Here is an 18,596-nt window from a genome sequence, read left to right on the forward strand (position 1 = left end):
AATTGAAATGTTGGGGGTATAAAGTCAAACATGTCAGGGTGATACAACTGTCCTGATGTCATGATGAAGAACATGAAACGATATTGTTGATATACACACACACACACGATAAATGTGTACCTTCACTGCTGACGGATCCTGGGCTTCTTCTCTTGCCTTCATCCCAGCAGCTCCTGACGGCCGTGATGAGCCGGTGTAAGAAGCACACCATGTATTCAGGAGGACACAACACTGTGGGGTTCTGATCACACAAACAACATCACATCAAATGAAGCGTGAGACAAACATCAAACCCTCCAATGAAAGCCTGAGCACTGCAAATTAACTGAAACAATCCCATCAATAACAATCATGTAACAGAAAATGGCCATATTTATTTACTTCTGTGAAGTTTAAACAGGGAAAATCTAATTCAGTGCCAAAAACCATGCATTGAGCATGATAAAAACCTCCTGCTTCTTTTGTCTTTTTAAATCTTACCAAATGCTGTGTTGCGTGCGGGCTTGTAGCTTTTACGTCTGCTTTTGCAGAAATAGACTGTGATCTTATTATCTATTCATCACATGTAAAGCAATATTCAGGTATGAAGGAGGCCAAAGCTGTCTTTGTCTGTCCTGTGTGCCCTACCCCTCTGTTGCTGGCGTTCTCTTGAAGGAACTTGCGGAATTTGTTCAGGAAAATATACCGAGAAGCTTCGCCCTGTGAAAAGAGAGACAGGTAATTATGGCACACGGGTTGAATCAGAAACATTCACTTGTTGAATATTAATCTTTCTGTAGATGGCAATCATTTGTGCAGTTATTTTATTACATTCTGTTAATCACACAAAACCATTTTACAGTATGGCTTTTGAAGACATACACTGTAGCACTAGTTGTATAGACTATTTTTAAGGTGAACTTAAATATAATCCACGAAAATTTGAAAATTATTTCACTAATAATATATATATATATATATATATATATATATATATATATATATACGTGTAAATCATGTAAAAATCCCAAAAAGTTGTCTGTTAGGATACTAGATATTATGAAGAAAAAGAACATAAGAATTTTTATTATATAAACCAGATTAATTTAATAACTAGATAACACACGTTCAAAGCTGTAGTAAATTGCTCTACAAACATACACCTTTTGTTTCTGCCTCTGAGAGTTGTTTCACTTCTTTGCAACCCTGACGTTTCTGAGGAACTACATTGTTTAGTGGAAGAATAATGTTTTTATGACTATCATTACATTTTACATTACACCTCGCTATGTATATGGAATAACATTTTTATAAAAGCAAGAAGCCCTGTGAAGTGTGGTTTACAGTGAACAGCTTAAGATGTTTTAGGCAAGTAATTTTGAATTTTACTAATTATAGCATGTCAACTTATATGCAAGAAAGTTAGTTTCAAATTGCACACATTTTTTTGTTTTTAAATATATTTTTTCCCCTAAAATTTATTTATTATTATATATTTATTTTTTTTTCAAAATATTTTTGATAGTTTTAGTTCACAATAACAACACTGTCCCATTTAAAAAATAAAAAAAAACTAATACATTAAAAACAGTTTTTATGTAAGTCAGACTGGGTCTCTCTGTCTAAATGGGCCACTCTCTGACGTTCACATATTATACATTTTATAAATATAATAAAACACAACATACCTGTGCGTGCAGACGTGTGCAAAACAAGCATCAACATACCGTGCCCTTGTCTTTGTTGTTCAGCATTAACCTCAGGATCTGAACCTGCAGCTCCTCCACAACTACACACACACACACGGGTTCAGCTGAGGGTCACAGTGACAGATATTCTTGCAGATCTGATGTTGTGTGTGTGACATACCCTCAATCCTCTTTTTCAGTCTGTGACAGCCGCGCTCGTACGCTCGCCGTCTCAGCCTCTCCTCGGACGTCTCCTCGCGTGTGTCTCTCTCATCTTTGCCCTGGACACACGTCAGGAGAGACAGCGGAGAATTACTCATCTGTTGCTTCAACCAGGGCTCAGTTTTGATTAGTGTTCGCTTGACGAGATCATTTCAGGCTACAGCCTCTGTGAAGCCTTAATTCTATTAATATTCATACTCATGTGTCCGGATGTTTCTGACCTCTTTGTCGAAGCGTGTGGGCCACCAGGTGGTCGGGATGAGCTCCTCCAGCCCCGCCTCTTTCACTCTCAGAGGGGTCTTGATGTAGAAAAAGACCACAGACCGGAGAACGTCAAACGTGAGGCTGTTAAGGAACAAAACTCATACAAATCCCCAAGCTAAATGCTTCACACATGTCTGTTTAGGTAGTTCATCCCTACAACCAGAGAAAACTGCTGGAAAGATAAATCAACTGCTTGTACTATGACCAAAATTTGGTCTCTAGTTCTAGTAGTAAACAATTGTTTTATATCTGTTGTGCAACTTGTATATATATTATTTGCAATAATCTATAAACATATCAAACTACTTATATGCCCATACTGTAACTACTTGCATAAATATCCACATACCCATATACTATCTACCGATCTTTTCATAAAACTAAAAAACTAAATACTGACACAACCACCTCAATCTCAACATCACATATCTATCCATCAATCTACAAAAATGATCTATTTACCAAAATATCTATTCAGAATCTATTGACCTATCTACAGTACCTACCTATCAACATATATACAGTACCATAATCTATTGACCTACCAACCTGACATCATATCTACCCATCTATCTAAATATATACTATAAAATACTGCTTATCTATCTATCTAAATGTACACCATAATCTAATGACCTATCTACCTACCTGCAAACATATCTGTCCATCTATCTAAATTAGGGATGCACCGATACCGATACTGAATACATTTTGGATTGGCTGTATTTCATTTAATAAATTAAGTTAACCAGCTAACAATATACATACTCTTTTCGTTTCTGTAGCCAATATAAAAAAAAAAATTACAAATGCAATAAAAATAGCGGTATCGGTATCCAGTATCGGCAAGTACCAAAAATAAAAGTATCGTATCGGGCGAGTACTGGAAAAAGTTGTGTCGGTGTATCCCCAATCTAAATATATACCATCATCTACTGAGCTAACTTTCGACCTTTCAACATATCTATCCATCTACCTAGCTAAAAATATAATATCTAGTTATGTTAAAGGTAAAGTGTCTTATGAAAGTAGTAACTAAGAGGATATAAGACGTTGCTGAGCAGGTACTTCCTGGACTTCTCATGCCGGAGTATGGCTGTGGTCAGACGAAGGTAATGAATCTGGAGGACAGAGACAGAAAACAGGTTTCAGTTAAGCACTGGCTGCCAGAGTCTTAATTTGGATCAACATGTTGCTAGTTCCCTCTCACAACCGTGGACCTCAAACAAACTCATCGAACACATTACAGCATGCTCAACACAAAGTGCCTCAGTCATTTTCATTTTAACAAGACATTTCTTTCAAGTGGGATGGGCACACAGCCCATGTCCCTGCTGATAACTCATGAAGGACGGATTAGACACAAATGCAGATGCTAAGCGTGAACATGTTTTGAAGTACGAGTTCCCAGCATGCTAGAATGTGTTCCTTCTTTCCTTCAGCACCAATAAACTTCAATATAACATTACAACAGCTTGGAAAATGGATTTGCATGAGAGCACTCATTGGGTTTCTCACCTGAAAGCCCAGATCAGGGATGATGGGAGAGAAACGATACGCTCTTAGCAGAGACATCATCAGCTGTTTCAGACACTCGCTCACCTCGTGCTCCTTCAGGAGAAGAACAACAATTACAGTCTCAGAAGAATGAAACATTATATCCAATCTCATTCCAGATAATGCCTTTCAATTCACTTTCGGAGTCTGTACCTCCATGAGAAGCCAGAAAAGGTCCAGCAGCTGATGTATAAGAGGATGTTCTTCGACAGATCCTCCACCCTCCAAAATACTCAACAGGAAGTTCATCAGCACATCCTCCACTAAATACACTTTACACTAGCAGACACACACATTAGCCATAAATAAAGTGGCTTATGAAACAACGGCAGTGGTTTTACGGTAACTCTGAGTGATTTACCATCAGAGGTGCGAAGTGGTTGAATATATGTGCAAGGGTGACCAGGATGGTAGGGTCTCCTTGAATCTGCCAGGCTCCGCTGTCCCTCACCACAAACTTTTCCTCCTGAACCAAAACAAAATCAAGCGTCTTCTCATTCGGTTTTGTTTTAGATATTGATAAATCACACTGCGTTGTCTTCTATTCTTACAGCAGGCACCTGTGTGTCGATGGAGGTGGACAGGACGGTCTTGAGGTATCCCAGAAGCCTGTTGGCTTTGGTGAGGTCAGTGGTTGGTGGGCTTTGAAGAGGAAGGTAACCTTCCACGGGGTACGTGAGGAACAGATGAGTTAAGGGTTTTAGGTGTTTGTGGTTAGTCTACAGATACACACGTTTTGTATTTATGGTTTTTAAGGTAGACCTGAAAACATTATATAATTAATAAATATTTCAGTCACACTTTATTTTAAGGTCCAATTTTCGCAATTAACAAACCACTCATTATGACTTTTGCCTCAAACTCCAAATTTGTAATATATTATTAAAACAGATCACTTAAATGTTATAATTTACATATGTCTTACAAATGATTTTCAAGTTTGACTTTAAACAAATATATTATCATCATCATTCAATAAAAATATTATCATATAAACATATATAATGTATTTATAATAAATAGATTACATTATATTATTAATAAATGAAACAAATATTACACATTTATAATATACATCATCTTTCATTAAGAAGTCGTAAAAATATCAATACATTTTTCAAGCCTTATTTGGAAATATTCGGTAGTTACATTATTTTATTAGACATTTTATAAATATATATAATTCTATCCTGTATTTAGACGTCTTATGAATCAATCGATGTTGCAATATATTAGTTATTTTAATATAGGAAATAACATATTACATTATACATATATAAATATTATATAAATAAATGTAAGTACTCGAAAATCCTAAATATTGAGCATGTGTTTATGTATAATTATAAAAATGTAAATAATATTTATAAATAGTATAATTATTGATGTATAATACATGTGATCCTGGACTACAAAGCCAGTCTTAAGTCGCTTTGGGGTAAATTTGAATTCATTGTGTGGATTTTTCTTTTTCTGCCAAAAATCATTAGGATATTTTGGAAAGATCATGTTCCATGAAGATATTTTGTAAGTTTCCTTTAATAAATATATCAAATCTGAATTCTGATTAGTAATATACATTGCTAAGAACTTCATTTGGACAACTTTAAAGGGGATTTTCTCAATATTTAGAGTTTTTTTTCACCCTCAGATTCCAATTTTTTTAAATCTCCTTTAAAATAAATTCACCCTTATGACTGGTTTTGTGCTTAAGGGTCAAATATGTGCTTCTAATTGCTACCTAATTAGATGAATATGTTCAAATGTATATCATACACATTGCATACAATCTGTATCTATAGGTGTAAAAATGAGAAGGATATCTGAGAGGACGGCTGCCAAAATTGAAGGCAACAGACTCTTTGAAGGAAAGGCTGATTGCAGGAAAATACGCAATGCCTGGCCCCGTCTTAATATTGCTGAACGCAACACCAAGAGACTGTCCATTACTGAAAAAGGAAAAAAATACTATTACTATTAACAACTATTTCCGTTAATGTCTACTAATTAGAATTTCAGTTTCTCATGCTTTCATACCAAACTACAGTATAACAGTATATATACACTTACAGACAAAACGTAATGGTTCCCTCATCCAAATCGATCAAACAGCTGACTATATCACCAGCAGCCCAGGACTGAAGCAAAAGAAATGAAAAGAATCAATAATGAGAGGCTTCGTGTTAAAATGTACTACAGTGTATGGCCTTGAGTGGCTTAATGGCTCATCCAATCAGAATTGTGTTTTATAAGACCGTTAGGGAAGTCTTTAAACAAACAACCTACGACCAAACTGTCATTTGAACTGAATGTGTGAAGCGCTGTGTTTTCACCTTGCCGTAGTTGGTGGTCGTCACGTTCCACTTGCGGACTCTGTTTCCGTCGTAAGCATACGAGTCCGGCGTGTCCCCGACCCCTTCCTGAACACAAGCACAGATCCACAGCGGATCATATCTGGCAGTAAATCGACTTGAACAAACCAATTTCACAGATGGATTAAGCCAAACCAAAGATTTAAGAAGGATTTCGAGAGCAGAGCGAACAGTCGTCATCTAATCTAGATTAATCTACGCGGCTTGGAAAGCTTCCCATGAGATCTAGCTAACTATTAGAGTGAATATGCAATTTGTGCGGCTCCGCACTCCAGAATTGACCTCTAAATGGTGCAGTTACTGGCTTGTACCTCTTGGTTGAATCTGCAGTTCAGTGTGCACCATCCGATTTGCATTAGGCCTTGAGATGAGATGAGAACTTCATAGACCCATTTCCCTAAGACCAATCGAAAGCTATTAAAAACAGTACTGCAGTGGGACGATGGTATAGTAATTTAGGTTACGTTTACTTCAAGGTACTTGGAAGAGCACCACAGAATTTGAATTTCTTTATATGGTAGAGTTTAGTTATTGAAACGTTACCTTTGTAAACACAAGTGGTGGCTCTGATGGAACTGAAGTTACTGTGGCCGATGACCTTCGATCCAAAGAGAGAGGAAGAACAAAACTGAACACATTTAATACTAAACAACATTGAATTCATAACACACTTTCCTGGTGTTATTCTGCACGGTTCCTCATGCAGATGGACTAAATTGACTTCTCACCATCCAGTCAATTTAATAGTGAACTGACCTGAATTTGAATTATTTTAAAGCAGACCTAGGATGCATTCATACCCGGAAAGTGCGCTAGTTCTCTTGCTTTGGTCTGGACCAAATACAATGTTCATTTATTTATTTATAATTTTTTGGTGCGGTTCGCTTTCAAACTACCACTTTTGCAAGTGGAACAGAAACTTTATTTTTTACAATTTTATTTATTTAAAATTGTATTTAAGATCAAATTAAATTGTATTTACTAAATGTTATTAAATGTATTCATTCCATTTTATTTTACTTAAAATAAAATTAAACACATTTAAAAAAAATACAATCAAACTAAATTTTTATTTTAAATAGTTGTATTTTACACAATTTATTTTAAATTTAATAAAAAATATATATTTACTAAATTTGATTAAATGTATTTATTAATTTATTTGATTTTATATTTTATTTTCCTTAAAATAAATGTAAAATAAAATAAAATACATTTATATAATGTCAATTTCTCACCCCCAAAAGGTCATCGTCAACAAATAACAGCCCTTCAAACCCACTGCTGTGATCCAAGACCACAGCTGAAGGTCCAAGACAGCCTTCAATCTGATCTGTACAGAAAAAGAAAATTACATGTCAAATAAATTACTAAATCAATATAAATTAATGAATATATTGGATATCCAGTATTATATGTGAAATAAATTAATGAAAACATGGCTGAAAACATAACTATAATCAATCAGTCAATAAATAAACAAATTAGCACATAAATGAATAAATATATATGGGGTAGATGTAAATAATAACTGATGAATTATGAATAAATATGGTCTTTTTTTTTGTAATTTGTGAGAGGCTCAGCAGTGAATGTGTTAGTGTTTGTCTGACCCCTGCTGTCCTCAGTGACGTTATCTTCAGCCAGCAGCTTCTCCAGATGAGCTCCGAGATCCTGGAACGTCAGGGTTTTCCTACAGGGACGAGACGAGACACCGGTTCATCATGACCGCTCACGTATCACAACATCATAACAGATGCACACCCCGAAGAGACTAGACAACGACCGACTGATCGAAACAGAAAAAAAATAATGCTTTTTATTTATAAAATAATTAATACATTGAAAAGATGGGATTCAGAATATAGCTACAATCTGGAAATAAACAGAAATCTTCAGCATTCACGTTAGATTTACATTTTAAAAAAAGAACAGAATTAAAATGACACTCTCAAATTTCTTCTAAGCTAAATATCTGTGAATAAATCATGTTGAGTGTCACATGGCATCAGTGCTGTGTTATATACAGTGTTGCCCATCGTGAAGCCTGACATGAACTCCAGCGTTAGAGATGATGATATGTAAACACATGAGCCGCTTCACTGCTCTGTGAGGGTCAGCTTTCCCTCATGTCCCATCATGCTCTATGTATAGATCAGCTCCAGTAACCAGACACTGGCTGGGATCAAGCGCAGGACGAGGCCAGCGACCTCCACCCAAACAACTAATGCAGCATACTTCATTTCTGCGTGATTTGTTACGATCCGCCGATTAAGTTATACTTCAACACAGTGAAAAATACTGATGACTCATCCTGCCCTGCACAGATTTCTGTCCAATCAGAAGCACTCTAGAAAAAGAAGCCCCTCCTCCTATAACCAGCTGCACTTGATTAACATGGAGCCAATCATGCTTTAAAAAAAAATATTCACAATTCAAAACTAAATATGAAATATCAAATCATATTTAAGGGTCAAAGATTATTTTTTTTAAATGAGTATTTAAACAATAAAAGTACAGCTTCTTGTGTATTAAGATGATTAACTATATTTGGACAAAATACAACTATTGTATTTGAAAATCTGGAATCCTAATGATTTTTGACATAAGAGAAAAATCTATAATTTTGTATTACTACACCATATAATGTAGTATTGCTGGCTGTTGCTACAAATAAACCCCAGCAGGTTTTGTGCTCCAGGGTCACAAATATTCAGTTCACAAAACTGTTTTCAACAGCAAATTGCATTTGATTATATGTGTAACTGATAATATGTTGTAACTATATATTTTGTTTCTTTTTTATATATTTTGTTTTAACAATTTCACAATATTAGTAATCACATTTTAGATCATTAGTCATCAATCCTCTGTAAATATTGCTTGCAAATTTCATTGTAAGCTCTCTCACATTATATTTTAAGTAAATGAGAATGATAGTGTGTGAGTGAATTAGTTGTCATTATATTTTGCTCAGAACAAATATTGTCCTATACTTTTAAAAAATTGACCCTTATGACTGGTTTTGTGATCCAGGATCACATTTTTATGGAAACTGTGATACACTATCATTCAAATGTTTGGAGCAAGTAAGATTTAAATAAATATACCAAAACAAATATGCAAATAATTCAGCAAGGATGTATTAAATTGTTTAAAATTGTTTAAGACGTTTATAATGTTACAAAAGATATTAGTTTAAAATAAATCCTGTTCTTTTGAACTTTATATGCATTAATAATCCTGAGAGGGGAAAAATCATCACGTTAGTCATGGAAATAGTGATAATTTTAAAATTGACATTAATAAGAGCCATTACTAATAATTGAGCATCAATAATATTTGAGAAAAACTGAGCAGCAAACCACCATACTGCAATGATTTCTAAAGGATCATGTGACACTGAAGCCTGGAGTAATGAAGATGAAAATACAGCTTTGATCACAGGAATAAATTACATTTTACAACATATTAACATTGAAAACACTTATTTAAAAGTGTAACGTTTTACAGCATCATTTTTTTTTGTTTCCTGTATCGTTGATCAAATAAATGCACCCACGCTGGGCATAAGAGGCTTCTTTCGAAAACTTTAAGAAATATTAATAATTTCAAACTTTTGACCAGTAGTGTGTGCATGTGCTTATGTGTTTGTTTGTGCATACAAGACAAAAGCCCCCACAGAGGAATAATCTACATACAAAAGATCAAAGCAGAAGACCCAAAAACAAGCAGGAATGCTGTGTGATCCACTGACCTGTACGCTGCTGACGCCGGTCCTGGCTTACTGGAGGCAGGAAACACATGGTGCAGATAGTCGCTCAGTAACTTCTCATTGACAATCCCTAAACAAGACACATCAAAACATGTGCATTTGAAGATTGCTGATCCATTTCCAGTGGGTTGACATGGCCTTTATAAGGACATACCTGTGACTCTGGGTTTATCTGTGTCGGATGCCAGGCGATAGCTGCGTCGGGACAGGGCAGTGCCACCCTTTGAGCTCATACTGCTGCTGGACAGACCAATTACAAAATCATTATTAACTATAGTACACATTTATAGTGTTACATACTGTATATAATATCCTATAGTCTGACAACAGTAGGGTAAAGAATACAGAGAAAAAAATAAAATGCTGACTAGTAGACTAGAATTTTTTTGACAACAGTCTCAAACTACAATGAAACCTGTAAATAACTTGTAATTTTAATGTTTGCATGCTGTTATGTGAGAGAACATAAACACACATAAACATACTCTCTCTTTAGCCAATAACCCGCTAATATAACGTCTTAACGGCATGAACAGCATTAACTGTGTGTTTATAACCAATTAAAACATCATTTAATGACTGCAGGGAATCTAAAATGACCAGTATATGTGGAATAAAAACAATATTTAGTGTTTCAGCCTCCGTGTTGAACACAAGACAGCCAGAGCTGCTATCATAACATGACAAATAAAACAAATACACATATACTGCGACGTTAAGGCTTGTTGTTTGGCTAGTTTCTCCTGCGGTACTCACTGATTTGGTGGGTTGTGTTTATTAGTGAACAGCAGATTTTGTTGTTAGGCTCTCCTCTTTAAATGTGACTACAGTCACTGCCTTTAAGCGTAGAAATACAGCAAGAGGCAGGATGACGTGAATGAACGCGAGTGATTAAATGGGCGGGGCTTGGTGGCCCGGAGAGTGTCTCTCAGTAGTCAGTTACGATGGATTTATATCAAATAAATGTTATATGTTTATTTTATTTCAGCGTTATTTATATTGTCTGTTGTCGTTATTTATGCGTAAATAAGTGTCTGGGAGGCAGTTTCAAATGTTTTAGAGACGGCGTGTTTCTTGTTACTTTTCTCATCGCTTTTTGGGCTGGACCAATCATAGACGTTTTACTTACAACGTCATTTAATTTATCGATTTTATGTCGATTGTCACTATTTGGAATCAACCGATTACGGTGTTTATACAATCCAATTCAATATACAGAATTCTCCTTTAACAAAAAAAGATTTGAATACGAATCAATGAGGCAAGCGGCTTTATGAGCCACGAAGAGCCCTCTGCAGGAATTTAGTTGTGTGACTAGCATGAAACAGTTGTAAGAAAGCAAAAGTGCCGCCCAGTTCTTTTAACACACAAGATTCACGGCTATGGGGCGAGTTTTGGGACAAAATAGGTTTAGACATGAACGAATGCGAACCATGAAATGCATATAAGACCACTGGATGGAAAATGATAACTGTTTCCTAAAATTTACTCCTATAGGGGACGTTGGAGGGCTTTATGGAATTAAATCTATTAGTATTAATCTATTCACTCAACATCTGATTAAATTATGAAATCATCACAGTAAACACAAACGGCAGTGATTGGTCCACCGTGAACAGCGCTGAGAAAAGTAACAGTTGTCACATGACTCTTCAATAGTATTCTGGACATTGGCAATTTACGCCTCAGTCCTTAAATATAACCGTTAAAATTGAAATACACAGTAAAACGTTAAGGAAAATTATGACATTCGGTCGTATCAAAGATAGGCTGTGAATGAAATACCTTAAATCAAATTCAGTTTTCAGTGTTGGGAAGGTTACTTTGGAAATGTAATAGGTTACAGATTACAAGTTACCTTGTTTAAAATGTAATAGTAGTGTAACTTTTTCAATTACTTTATTAAAGTAAAGTAACTAATTACTTTTGAGTACTTTTTGATTACTTTTATAAATTTGTGAAAATTAAAGAATAATAAATAAAAGCATATACATCAACTTAAATACAGTTATCTAATAAGCACGTGACGTATTCTGTGTAATAAACTCCTGAAACATTGGTGTTTTTTTTTAAACTGCTGTCTCTGTATATGATGATAGTTTTCTCAAAATAAGTAAAATGCACATGAAGTGACACAGAGCAGTTCTAGAAATTATGTTTATGTGCTCGTGTACTCCTATATTGAGGCGGCAGAGGTTGAAAACACTGCGAGCTTCAGTAGGCCTATGTGTAGAAAATGAAACCATGTCTTTGCCATTAATTTACAGGAGGGGCGGACTGGGAAAAAATTCAGACTGGAAAATTCAAACTCATACAAACCAGTTCATGGACAAAACTATTTTTTGTATGGACCTGACATAAAAAAAGGTTTAAATCTTTAATTTGGGGACATGCAAAATAATTAAAAGTTCTCTCCTGAACTGCACCTTCACCTCCATTTTTCTCTTCAGTCTCTTTATTTTGCCCTGTTATCCATCTCTCTCGTGACTTTAATACTCAAGATTGAACAAAACTATACTTTACAATACAATACTCTACAATACTACAATATCTTTATAGAAAAATCCTAATACTGTACACGAGTCATGTTTTTCCCTTGCAAAAGTTAAACATGCTTTTATTAGCCTATATAAAAGTAAAAAAAATTTTTTTTCTTTTTTGTACTTTTGTATTTATTTTTAAATAAATACATTTGTAAAATAATTTTACATTTTTGGTTACCACAGTTAACCAATAGTAACCATTTTCTCTGGATTTATAGTTAAATATTAAAATGTTAATTTTCGTAAGGGTTGTGTTGTTGTCTGTCGTAGCTCCCCCTAAACCTATAAAAAAAATCTGATTTTTTTTTTCAGCTAAATTACTACTGTAACATTACAACAGATAATAATGCTGTCCTTTATATAGTATTTTGAGTGATGACTGATGAGCAACGTGCTGCTGCTTGATTAAATAAATAAAAAAAACAAAGACAAAAAAGCATCTTTACAGATGAAACTGACCTGAAACCCTGAACAGGAGTTCTGCTTCTCTGCTCCAGCAGTCCACTTTATTCTCTCTCTCTCTCTCTCTCTCTCTCTCTCTCTCTCTCTCTCTCTCTCGCATTGATTACTCTGAGTCTGATCCAAACCGTTTGGCGGAGGCGCGGAGAGCGCGCGAGTCACAACTAACACTTCATGACTTATTAGATATTTAATTATCAAATGGCGGGTTCGCAAATGATCGCTTTAGTACATTCGGCAGGCAATTATACAATAATGATATTAAATAGTGGGGCAAAATCGGCTGCAAGGACTCCGGGAATTGTCCCGGTTCTCCCGGTGTCCAGTCCGCGCCTGATTTCCACAGACACGCAGAATGTGCACATATATTGCACTTTTGGGGCTTATATTCACAGACACTAGTCCATGTCATGTTTTGATTCAAGTGTACTGACCTACTTTTGATTTAGTCATCCAAAATGTGGCATATTCCATCCGCGTTAGGCATTTCGTTTTTATGACTGGATTCTACGAACCAGACTGCATTTCCGCATCCCGGAAATTATTAGGGCGGTATGTCTCAGAATAGTCAGTGCAATTTGGGAAATAAATCAGTTAAATCTGTATGTGGATGTGTGTAAATATTCAAATGTTATCCCCTTTGTAATCGTTAAAAATTTCATAAGTAACTGTAATTTAATTACTCATTTTTTCTTAGTAACTGTAACTAATTACAGTTACAATCATTTTGTAATTAAATTACGTAACGCCGTTACATGTAACTAGTTACTCCCCAACACTGTCAGTTTTAACCAAGCAACTTGCAAAATAGGTTAAGGAAAAATCAGTGGATGGATTCCACAATAACCTGACTGGATTTTTCCCGCGAAAAGTCGCTGAATAACAGTAAATGACTATTTGGCAAAAAACTAAGGTTTGAATGTATCTTTTTCACATCTAAAAATTCAGTAAGTTATATTTAAGGTATTTAGCCTGTAGTATTTCTAATTTGATGTATCTAAGTGCAAGATATGTAGTGGTAAATGTGAATATGCCTGACAACAATCATTCGATAATATTGTTTAAAACAATGATATGCCATCAGTTAGAAAAATACTTTAATATACATTTATCAATGTAATGATTATCAAAATTCATTTAGAAATGTATCAACATTAATCACAATTTTACCAAACTATACAAAAATTGGATGAAAACAGGAACTAGTTGTGTCTAGTTGAGCTGCTGGTTTCAGAAAACAGCCACTGAACCAAACAAATCCTTTCAGTTAGTGCCAGCCGTGAGGAAATCTCTTCTCCTGGTCACTTCCTCCGCTCCGTATTTGGATTGAAGCTGCTGGAGTTCATACGGATCAGCCACTAGGAGGATCTGATCGTCCAGATGTGTCCAGACAGGCCCGTGAACCTGATGGTCATAGCCGTCTTGCAGATACACCTGAGCTCTTGCCAAGTCACCACTGGCTTTCCACAGTGCCTTAGTCACCTCGACCAGATCTTTCTTGGTCTTAGTCATCAAGTTCTCGACTTGTTCTACCAAGTCTTTGGAGGGAGCACCCTCTGGAGGTTCTCTCGTTTGGCTCTCGTGTTTGTCCTGTGACTCTGAGTTAAGGATGAAGGCGTGGGATGAAGACACAGGGACGGCTCTGGAACTAGGACCAGGACGCTCTTCCTCGGGTGACGGAGAGGGACAAACAGCTTCCTGTAGGCCATTTTGGTTAAGCTCAGCTTGAGTTTCTGGTTCTCTATTGAGTGTTGCAGACGATGCTGAACTCTCTTGTGCATCTGATGGCTTGGCGATTGGTGCTTCAAATGGATCTTCGCCTTCTTCACTTTCATCCATCTGTGGAAAAACATTCAAGTCAGTGAAGTGAGTTTTGGAGATTTTTTTTAACAAAGCCAGCAGTCTCTGAGGTTTCTGAAAATGCCAGACAACTATCCATTTACAAATGTTTTTGGAGGATTAAGTTATAAAACGAATGGAGAGAAAAGTTGAAAACAAATGGGTCAATGAAATATAAGAAAGTGCATGAAGTGGACAACTAACATCTAGCTAGAAAAAACACTTTTAGAAAAGCTTTTAGAAATATATCCAAGTAGGTTTCATATGACTTTGAAAAACCTGCATTTTCTATTAAAGAAATGTTTTAGTTTTCTAGACTCTAAAGATGTCATGTGGAGAAAACTTCAGGTAAAAAAAAAAAAAAAAATATATATATATATATATATATATATATATATATTAGTGCTGTCAACGTTAACGCGTTAACGCATGCGATTAATTTTTGTCTGGTTTAACGTGTCAAAATATTTAACGCAATTAACGCAGCATCCGTATTTTCTGCCATCCGTTGGCTAGCTTTACATTATATGATCACGCTCTTATTCATTTAAATGCTTTTAAACATTTCAAGCACGGCAAGACAAAAGAGAATGCGCTGTCTGTGAATGCCCTTATGTGACACATACACACATACACACACACACACACACACACACACAATGCATAGACAGGGCGCCAGAATCCAGTTCTCTTAAGCGCTTGAACTAACAATAAACATCCCAAAGTGCCAGTTTTGTCGATTATCCTCATAAGAGCAATCTTAAATGATTTATATAAAGTCTAAAATGAACAAAAAGAGTTGTGAGAGAATGAGGCGAGATCCATAGACAGTATATAAACGGTGAGATCCGCGTGTCTGTCTACTCTTAAAGGGACAGCAGCCAATAAAGCTTCCTGTCAGTAAAGTTAAAGAACAAAGGGAACAGAGAAAATGACTCGCTGCTCTTGACTAAATAACTTTTGTAGCTTTAATAAGGATTAACTATTTAATTTATAGTTTATGCAGTGCAGACTGCATATAACTTTGATAACTTTATTAAATTTCTGTATATTTCCTAACTGTTAAGACAGGAAGGGCAGGAGTAAACATGACATTTATTATGGGTTTATGTTAGCATTGTTTTAAGTTTACTTAAATTAAAAACTGTTATATTTTTGAAGCCTAATAATAAATGTAAAAAAATTTTTAAAAAAATCAGTAGCTGTATTAATATCAGTAATACTGGCCTTCATTCATAAAAAGATGCCATTTAAACAAGTATTTAAAATATACTGTCTTTATGTTGTTTCTACATTAATTTGATTAACTGTGAAATTATTACATTAAAAAATATATTAAAAACGTACAAAAACATTCTTTTTTTATTGCGATTAATCACAGAAAAAATGTGTGATTAATCTAGTTAAAGTTTTTAATCGATTGACAGCACTAATATATATATATTCTTTTTCTAAATACACATCCTAATAATTGCGGTTAATAAATATATAACTTTTTTCATGAACCACAATATTCAAATGTTATACATTAATAGCATTTAAAAGATTATATATAAATATTAACACACATAAATTAAATTCCTAGATTACTGGAAAATCTTTCATCAGAGTTATATTAAATTTGAAATGCATTTGAACTGGGGACGCACGATAAATATCGGCATGATATTAATGCGCATCTCTTCAGTAAAGCTGTTTCTGTAATCAGCGGTAAATCTCTACACACCGGCTTTTCTGACGAGATGTGCATTCAATACCGTGCCGATATTTATCATGCATCCCTAATTTGAACTTTAAAACAAGTAGGTCCATTTGACCCAACAGTTATATCTAGTCAGGGTTGATGTTGTTCAGTCTTACCACATCTGAGTCCTCAAATTCTCTTGCAGCTTTTGCAAGAATCCCAAGTTTACTAGAGTCCGGCGTAGCGGTTTTGCCGGTACTTTGTCTTGTTTTATTGGGAGATGAATGTTCCTTTGATCCTAAATTTGAAAAAAAGTGGAGAGGGTTTATAAGCAGAACTTGTTAAATAAATAAAACCATGAATGGCATTACCATCTGGAACTTCTTGTCCATCACAACCTTCATCTAATCCAAGTCTTTTAGACATTTCAGGCTCTGGTGTTTCTTGTTCTTGGACCGGGACAGGAGACTCGTCCTCACTGTCGTGATTTGAGGCCTGCGGCGGCTCTCCTGGAGCATCTGTCACATCGGGAGGAGAACTGGCCCTCTCTGGAGAAGTCTGAGGGTCGGTCCTCACAGCTGGACACACGCTGTTCTCCGAGGCCATCTGGGTTTCTGATGAATCCGACACAATGACAGACTTCTGAAGAGAGTTTTGTAAGGTATCAGTCTCCGGTTCTGAGTTCTCTGTGACTTTCTTCTTACGCAAGGGGCTTTGCGTAAAACAAAGCGGTTTTCTTTTCGTGGGACTCTTCTTCATGAGTCTGTTCTGAAGGTGTTTTAGAAACCGATCCCTCATGGACTGCCAGCTGTGCTCAGTCACACGCCTTTTCTCCATTTCTTTCCAAACACGGTTGCCCTTGGCTTCATGTTGTCGTTTTTCCACGAACTTCAAGATGGCTGCGTCGTCTTCAGGCGAGTAACCCAAACGCCCATTGCTCTGATGACGGGCCGCCATCCTCGTCTGGACAGACGGTCCCACGCTAATCACGTAGTCGTCCAGATTCAGCTGCAGGTTTTGCTCTACACAATCTCTGATGTATTTTGTAGAGATGTACTTTTGTCCAGGGTTCGCCCTCACAGTAGTCGCATCGACGGAATCGATCAGCAAAATGGCTCCGGGCTCTTGATTGCGACACAAAGTGCCTCCTCCGTTAGTCACCAGAGGGTAAAGTTGTGTTTTAGTTGGGCCGGGTCTCACATAGAAGCGCATTGATTGTCCACTTGTGTCCAGGAATAAGACCGGAGAAATGTCAGAGACCTCCTCCTTTCCCTTCTTTGACATGGTGAAGGTTATCTGGGAGGAACAAGAGAAAGATGTTTCCATATCAAAGCTTTAGTTTGGTTTGAAATGATAAAACAATAGATGCAAAGCTCAAAATTAGGACTAACGTTATATGTTATTGTGAAGATTTCTGGTTGACATGTTGGTGGATCACATTCATAGTTAATGGATGAACTACACTATAAAAAAAGTCAAAGTACTTCTAGCATTTATTTGCAGATGCAGCTTGGTTTCACATTTTTATAGATAGATACTTGCAGTTTAATCTACTAAATCATTACATAATTCATTATTTTACTCGTTGTCTTTACTATCCGACTTTACGCTCATTTAAAAATATATACTATAATACTATAGTACTTTATAGTAAATATTACAGTTTTGAACCATAATATAGTAAAGTGTATTATAATGTATATGTTATATATTAACAACTCTTTGTTAATGAATGCTAAAGCATACTGTGGTATTCACTATAGTGAACTGATCAACTATAATACATACTGTAGTTTAATTTAGTTTTTACTACAGTAAACTGTAATGTATTGTAGTATAATATGCCCTATAGTTTTAGAAACCGTGGTAACGTTACAGTATTGGGTAAAGTCATTTGTTTATATTATTATAGTTGTTATATTACCACAACAAATGCTTAAAAAACACTACAGTATTTACTATAAATTGCTATAGTATTTTTATTTATTTTTTTCATGTGGGTAAAGAAATTGATTTTGAATAAAGTAAAATGTAATAAATATGACTATAATTTAGTGATCTCCCTCGCGAATCTACTAAATAACTATGAATTCAAAATTATTCTTAAAAATGCGTGTCACAGACTTTCCCTGCTAATCCGCTTTGAGGCAAACAACATCTATACTTACAAAGGACTGGTAAAAAGTCGCTATCTGTCGAGAAAACTAAATATTG

At 35.5% G+C, this 18,596-nt stretch overlaps 2 protein-coding genes across 3 annotated transcripts in view; both read right to left on the reverse strand.

Annotated features, from left to right (window-relative positions):
* The window catches only part of LOC132160089 (E3 ubiquitin-protein ligase RNF123-like), a 122,026-nt gene extending 111,300 nt beyond the window's left edge, over positions 1 to 10,726 (reverse strand). The window contains exons 1-20 of the mRNA XM_059569800.1: positions 10,614 to 10,726; positions 10,012 to 10,097; positions 9,840 to 9,927; positions 7,696 to 7,775; positions 7,321 to 7,415; positions 6,626 to 6,680; positions 6,394 to 6,479; positions 6,044 to 6,130; positions 5,781 to 5,848; positions 5,534 to 5,659; positions 4,271 to 4,385; positions 4,072 to 4,176; positions 3,864 to 3,989; positions 3,672 to 3,764; positions 3,201 to 3,274; positions 2,111 to 2,228; positions 1,849 to 1,948; positions 1,707 to 1,768; positions 628 to 699; positions 121 to 241 (exon numbers count right to left, since the gene is read on the reverse strand). Coding sequence (XP_059425783.1) covers positions 121 to 241; positions 628 to 699; positions 1,707 to 1,768; positions 1,849 to 1,948; positions 2,111 to 2,228; positions 3,201 to 3,274; positions 3,672 to 3,764; positions 3,864 to 3,989; positions 4,072 to 4,176; positions 4,271 to 4,385; positions 5,534 to 5,659; positions 5,781 to 5,848; positions 6,044 to 6,130; positions 6,394 to 6,479; positions 6,626 to 6,680; positions 7,321 to 7,415; positions 7,696 to 7,775; positions 9,840 to 9,927; positions 10,012 to 10,090 — 1,750 coding nt within the window. The 5' untranslated portion in view covers positions 10,091 to 10,097; positions 10,614 to 10,726. The remainder of the gene's footprint in view (positions 1 to 120; positions 242 to 627; positions 700 to 1,706; positions 1,769 to 1,848; positions 1,949 to 2,110; positions 2,229 to 3,200; positions 3,275 to 3,671; positions 3,765 to 3,863; positions 3,990 to 4,071; positions 4,177 to 4,270; positions 4,386 to 5,533; positions 5,660 to 5,780; positions 5,849 to 6,043; positions 6,131 to 6,393; positions 6,480 to 6,625; positions 6,681 to 7,320; positions 7,416 to 7,695; positions 7,776 to 9,839; positions 9,928 to 10,011; positions 10,098 to 10,613) is intronic.
* Positions 10,727 to 13,942: 3,216 nt separating this feature from the next.
* LOC132160090 (telomeric repeat-binding factor 2-interacting protein 1-like) lies at positions 13,943 to 18,596 on the reverse strand. Of its 2 annotated transcripts, none has more exons than XM_059569802.1 (4): positions 18,551 to 18,596; positions 16,781 to 17,678; positions 16,559 to 16,680; positions 13,943 to 14,698 (listed from the first exon to the last, which is right to left on the reverse strand). In XM_059569802.1, the coding sequence occupies exons 2-4, from the start codon at positions 17,664 to 17,666 to the stop codon at positions 14,123 to 14,125; spliced, it is 1,584 nt and encodes a 527-aa protein (XP_059425785.1). In that variant the 5' UTR covers positions 17,667 to 17,678; positions 18,551 to 18,596; the 3' UTR covers positions 13,943 to 14,122. The 2 variants fall into 2 exon arrangements, with proteins under 2 accessions (XP_059425785.1, XP_059425784.1); XM_059569801.1 differs by having other exon boundaries at positions 16,754 to 17,678; positions 18,551 to 18,593.

This window comes from Carassius carassius, chromosome 16 (assembly GCF_963082965.1).
Source record: "Carassius carassius chromosome 16, fCarCar2.1, whole genome shotgun sequence".
In the NCBI taxonomy this organism is placed as follows: Eukaryota; Metazoa; Chordata; class Actinopteri; order Cypriniformes; family Cyprinidae; genus Carassius; species Carassius carassius.

Coding starts and splice junctions, on each gene's coding strand:
- LOC132160090 (XM_059569801.1), bottom strand. CDS start 17,666: ATGTCAAAGAAGGGAAAGGAGGAGGTCTCTGACATTTCTCCGGTCTTA. Junction 16,681..16,753: donor TGGACAAGAAGTTCCAGATG/GTAATGCCATTC, acceptor TTTCAAATTTAG/GATCAAAGGAACATTCATCT. Junction 14,699..16,558: donor AATTTGAGGACTCAGATGTG/GTAAGACTGAAC, acceptor GTTTTTCCACAG/ATGGATGAAAGTGAAGAAGG.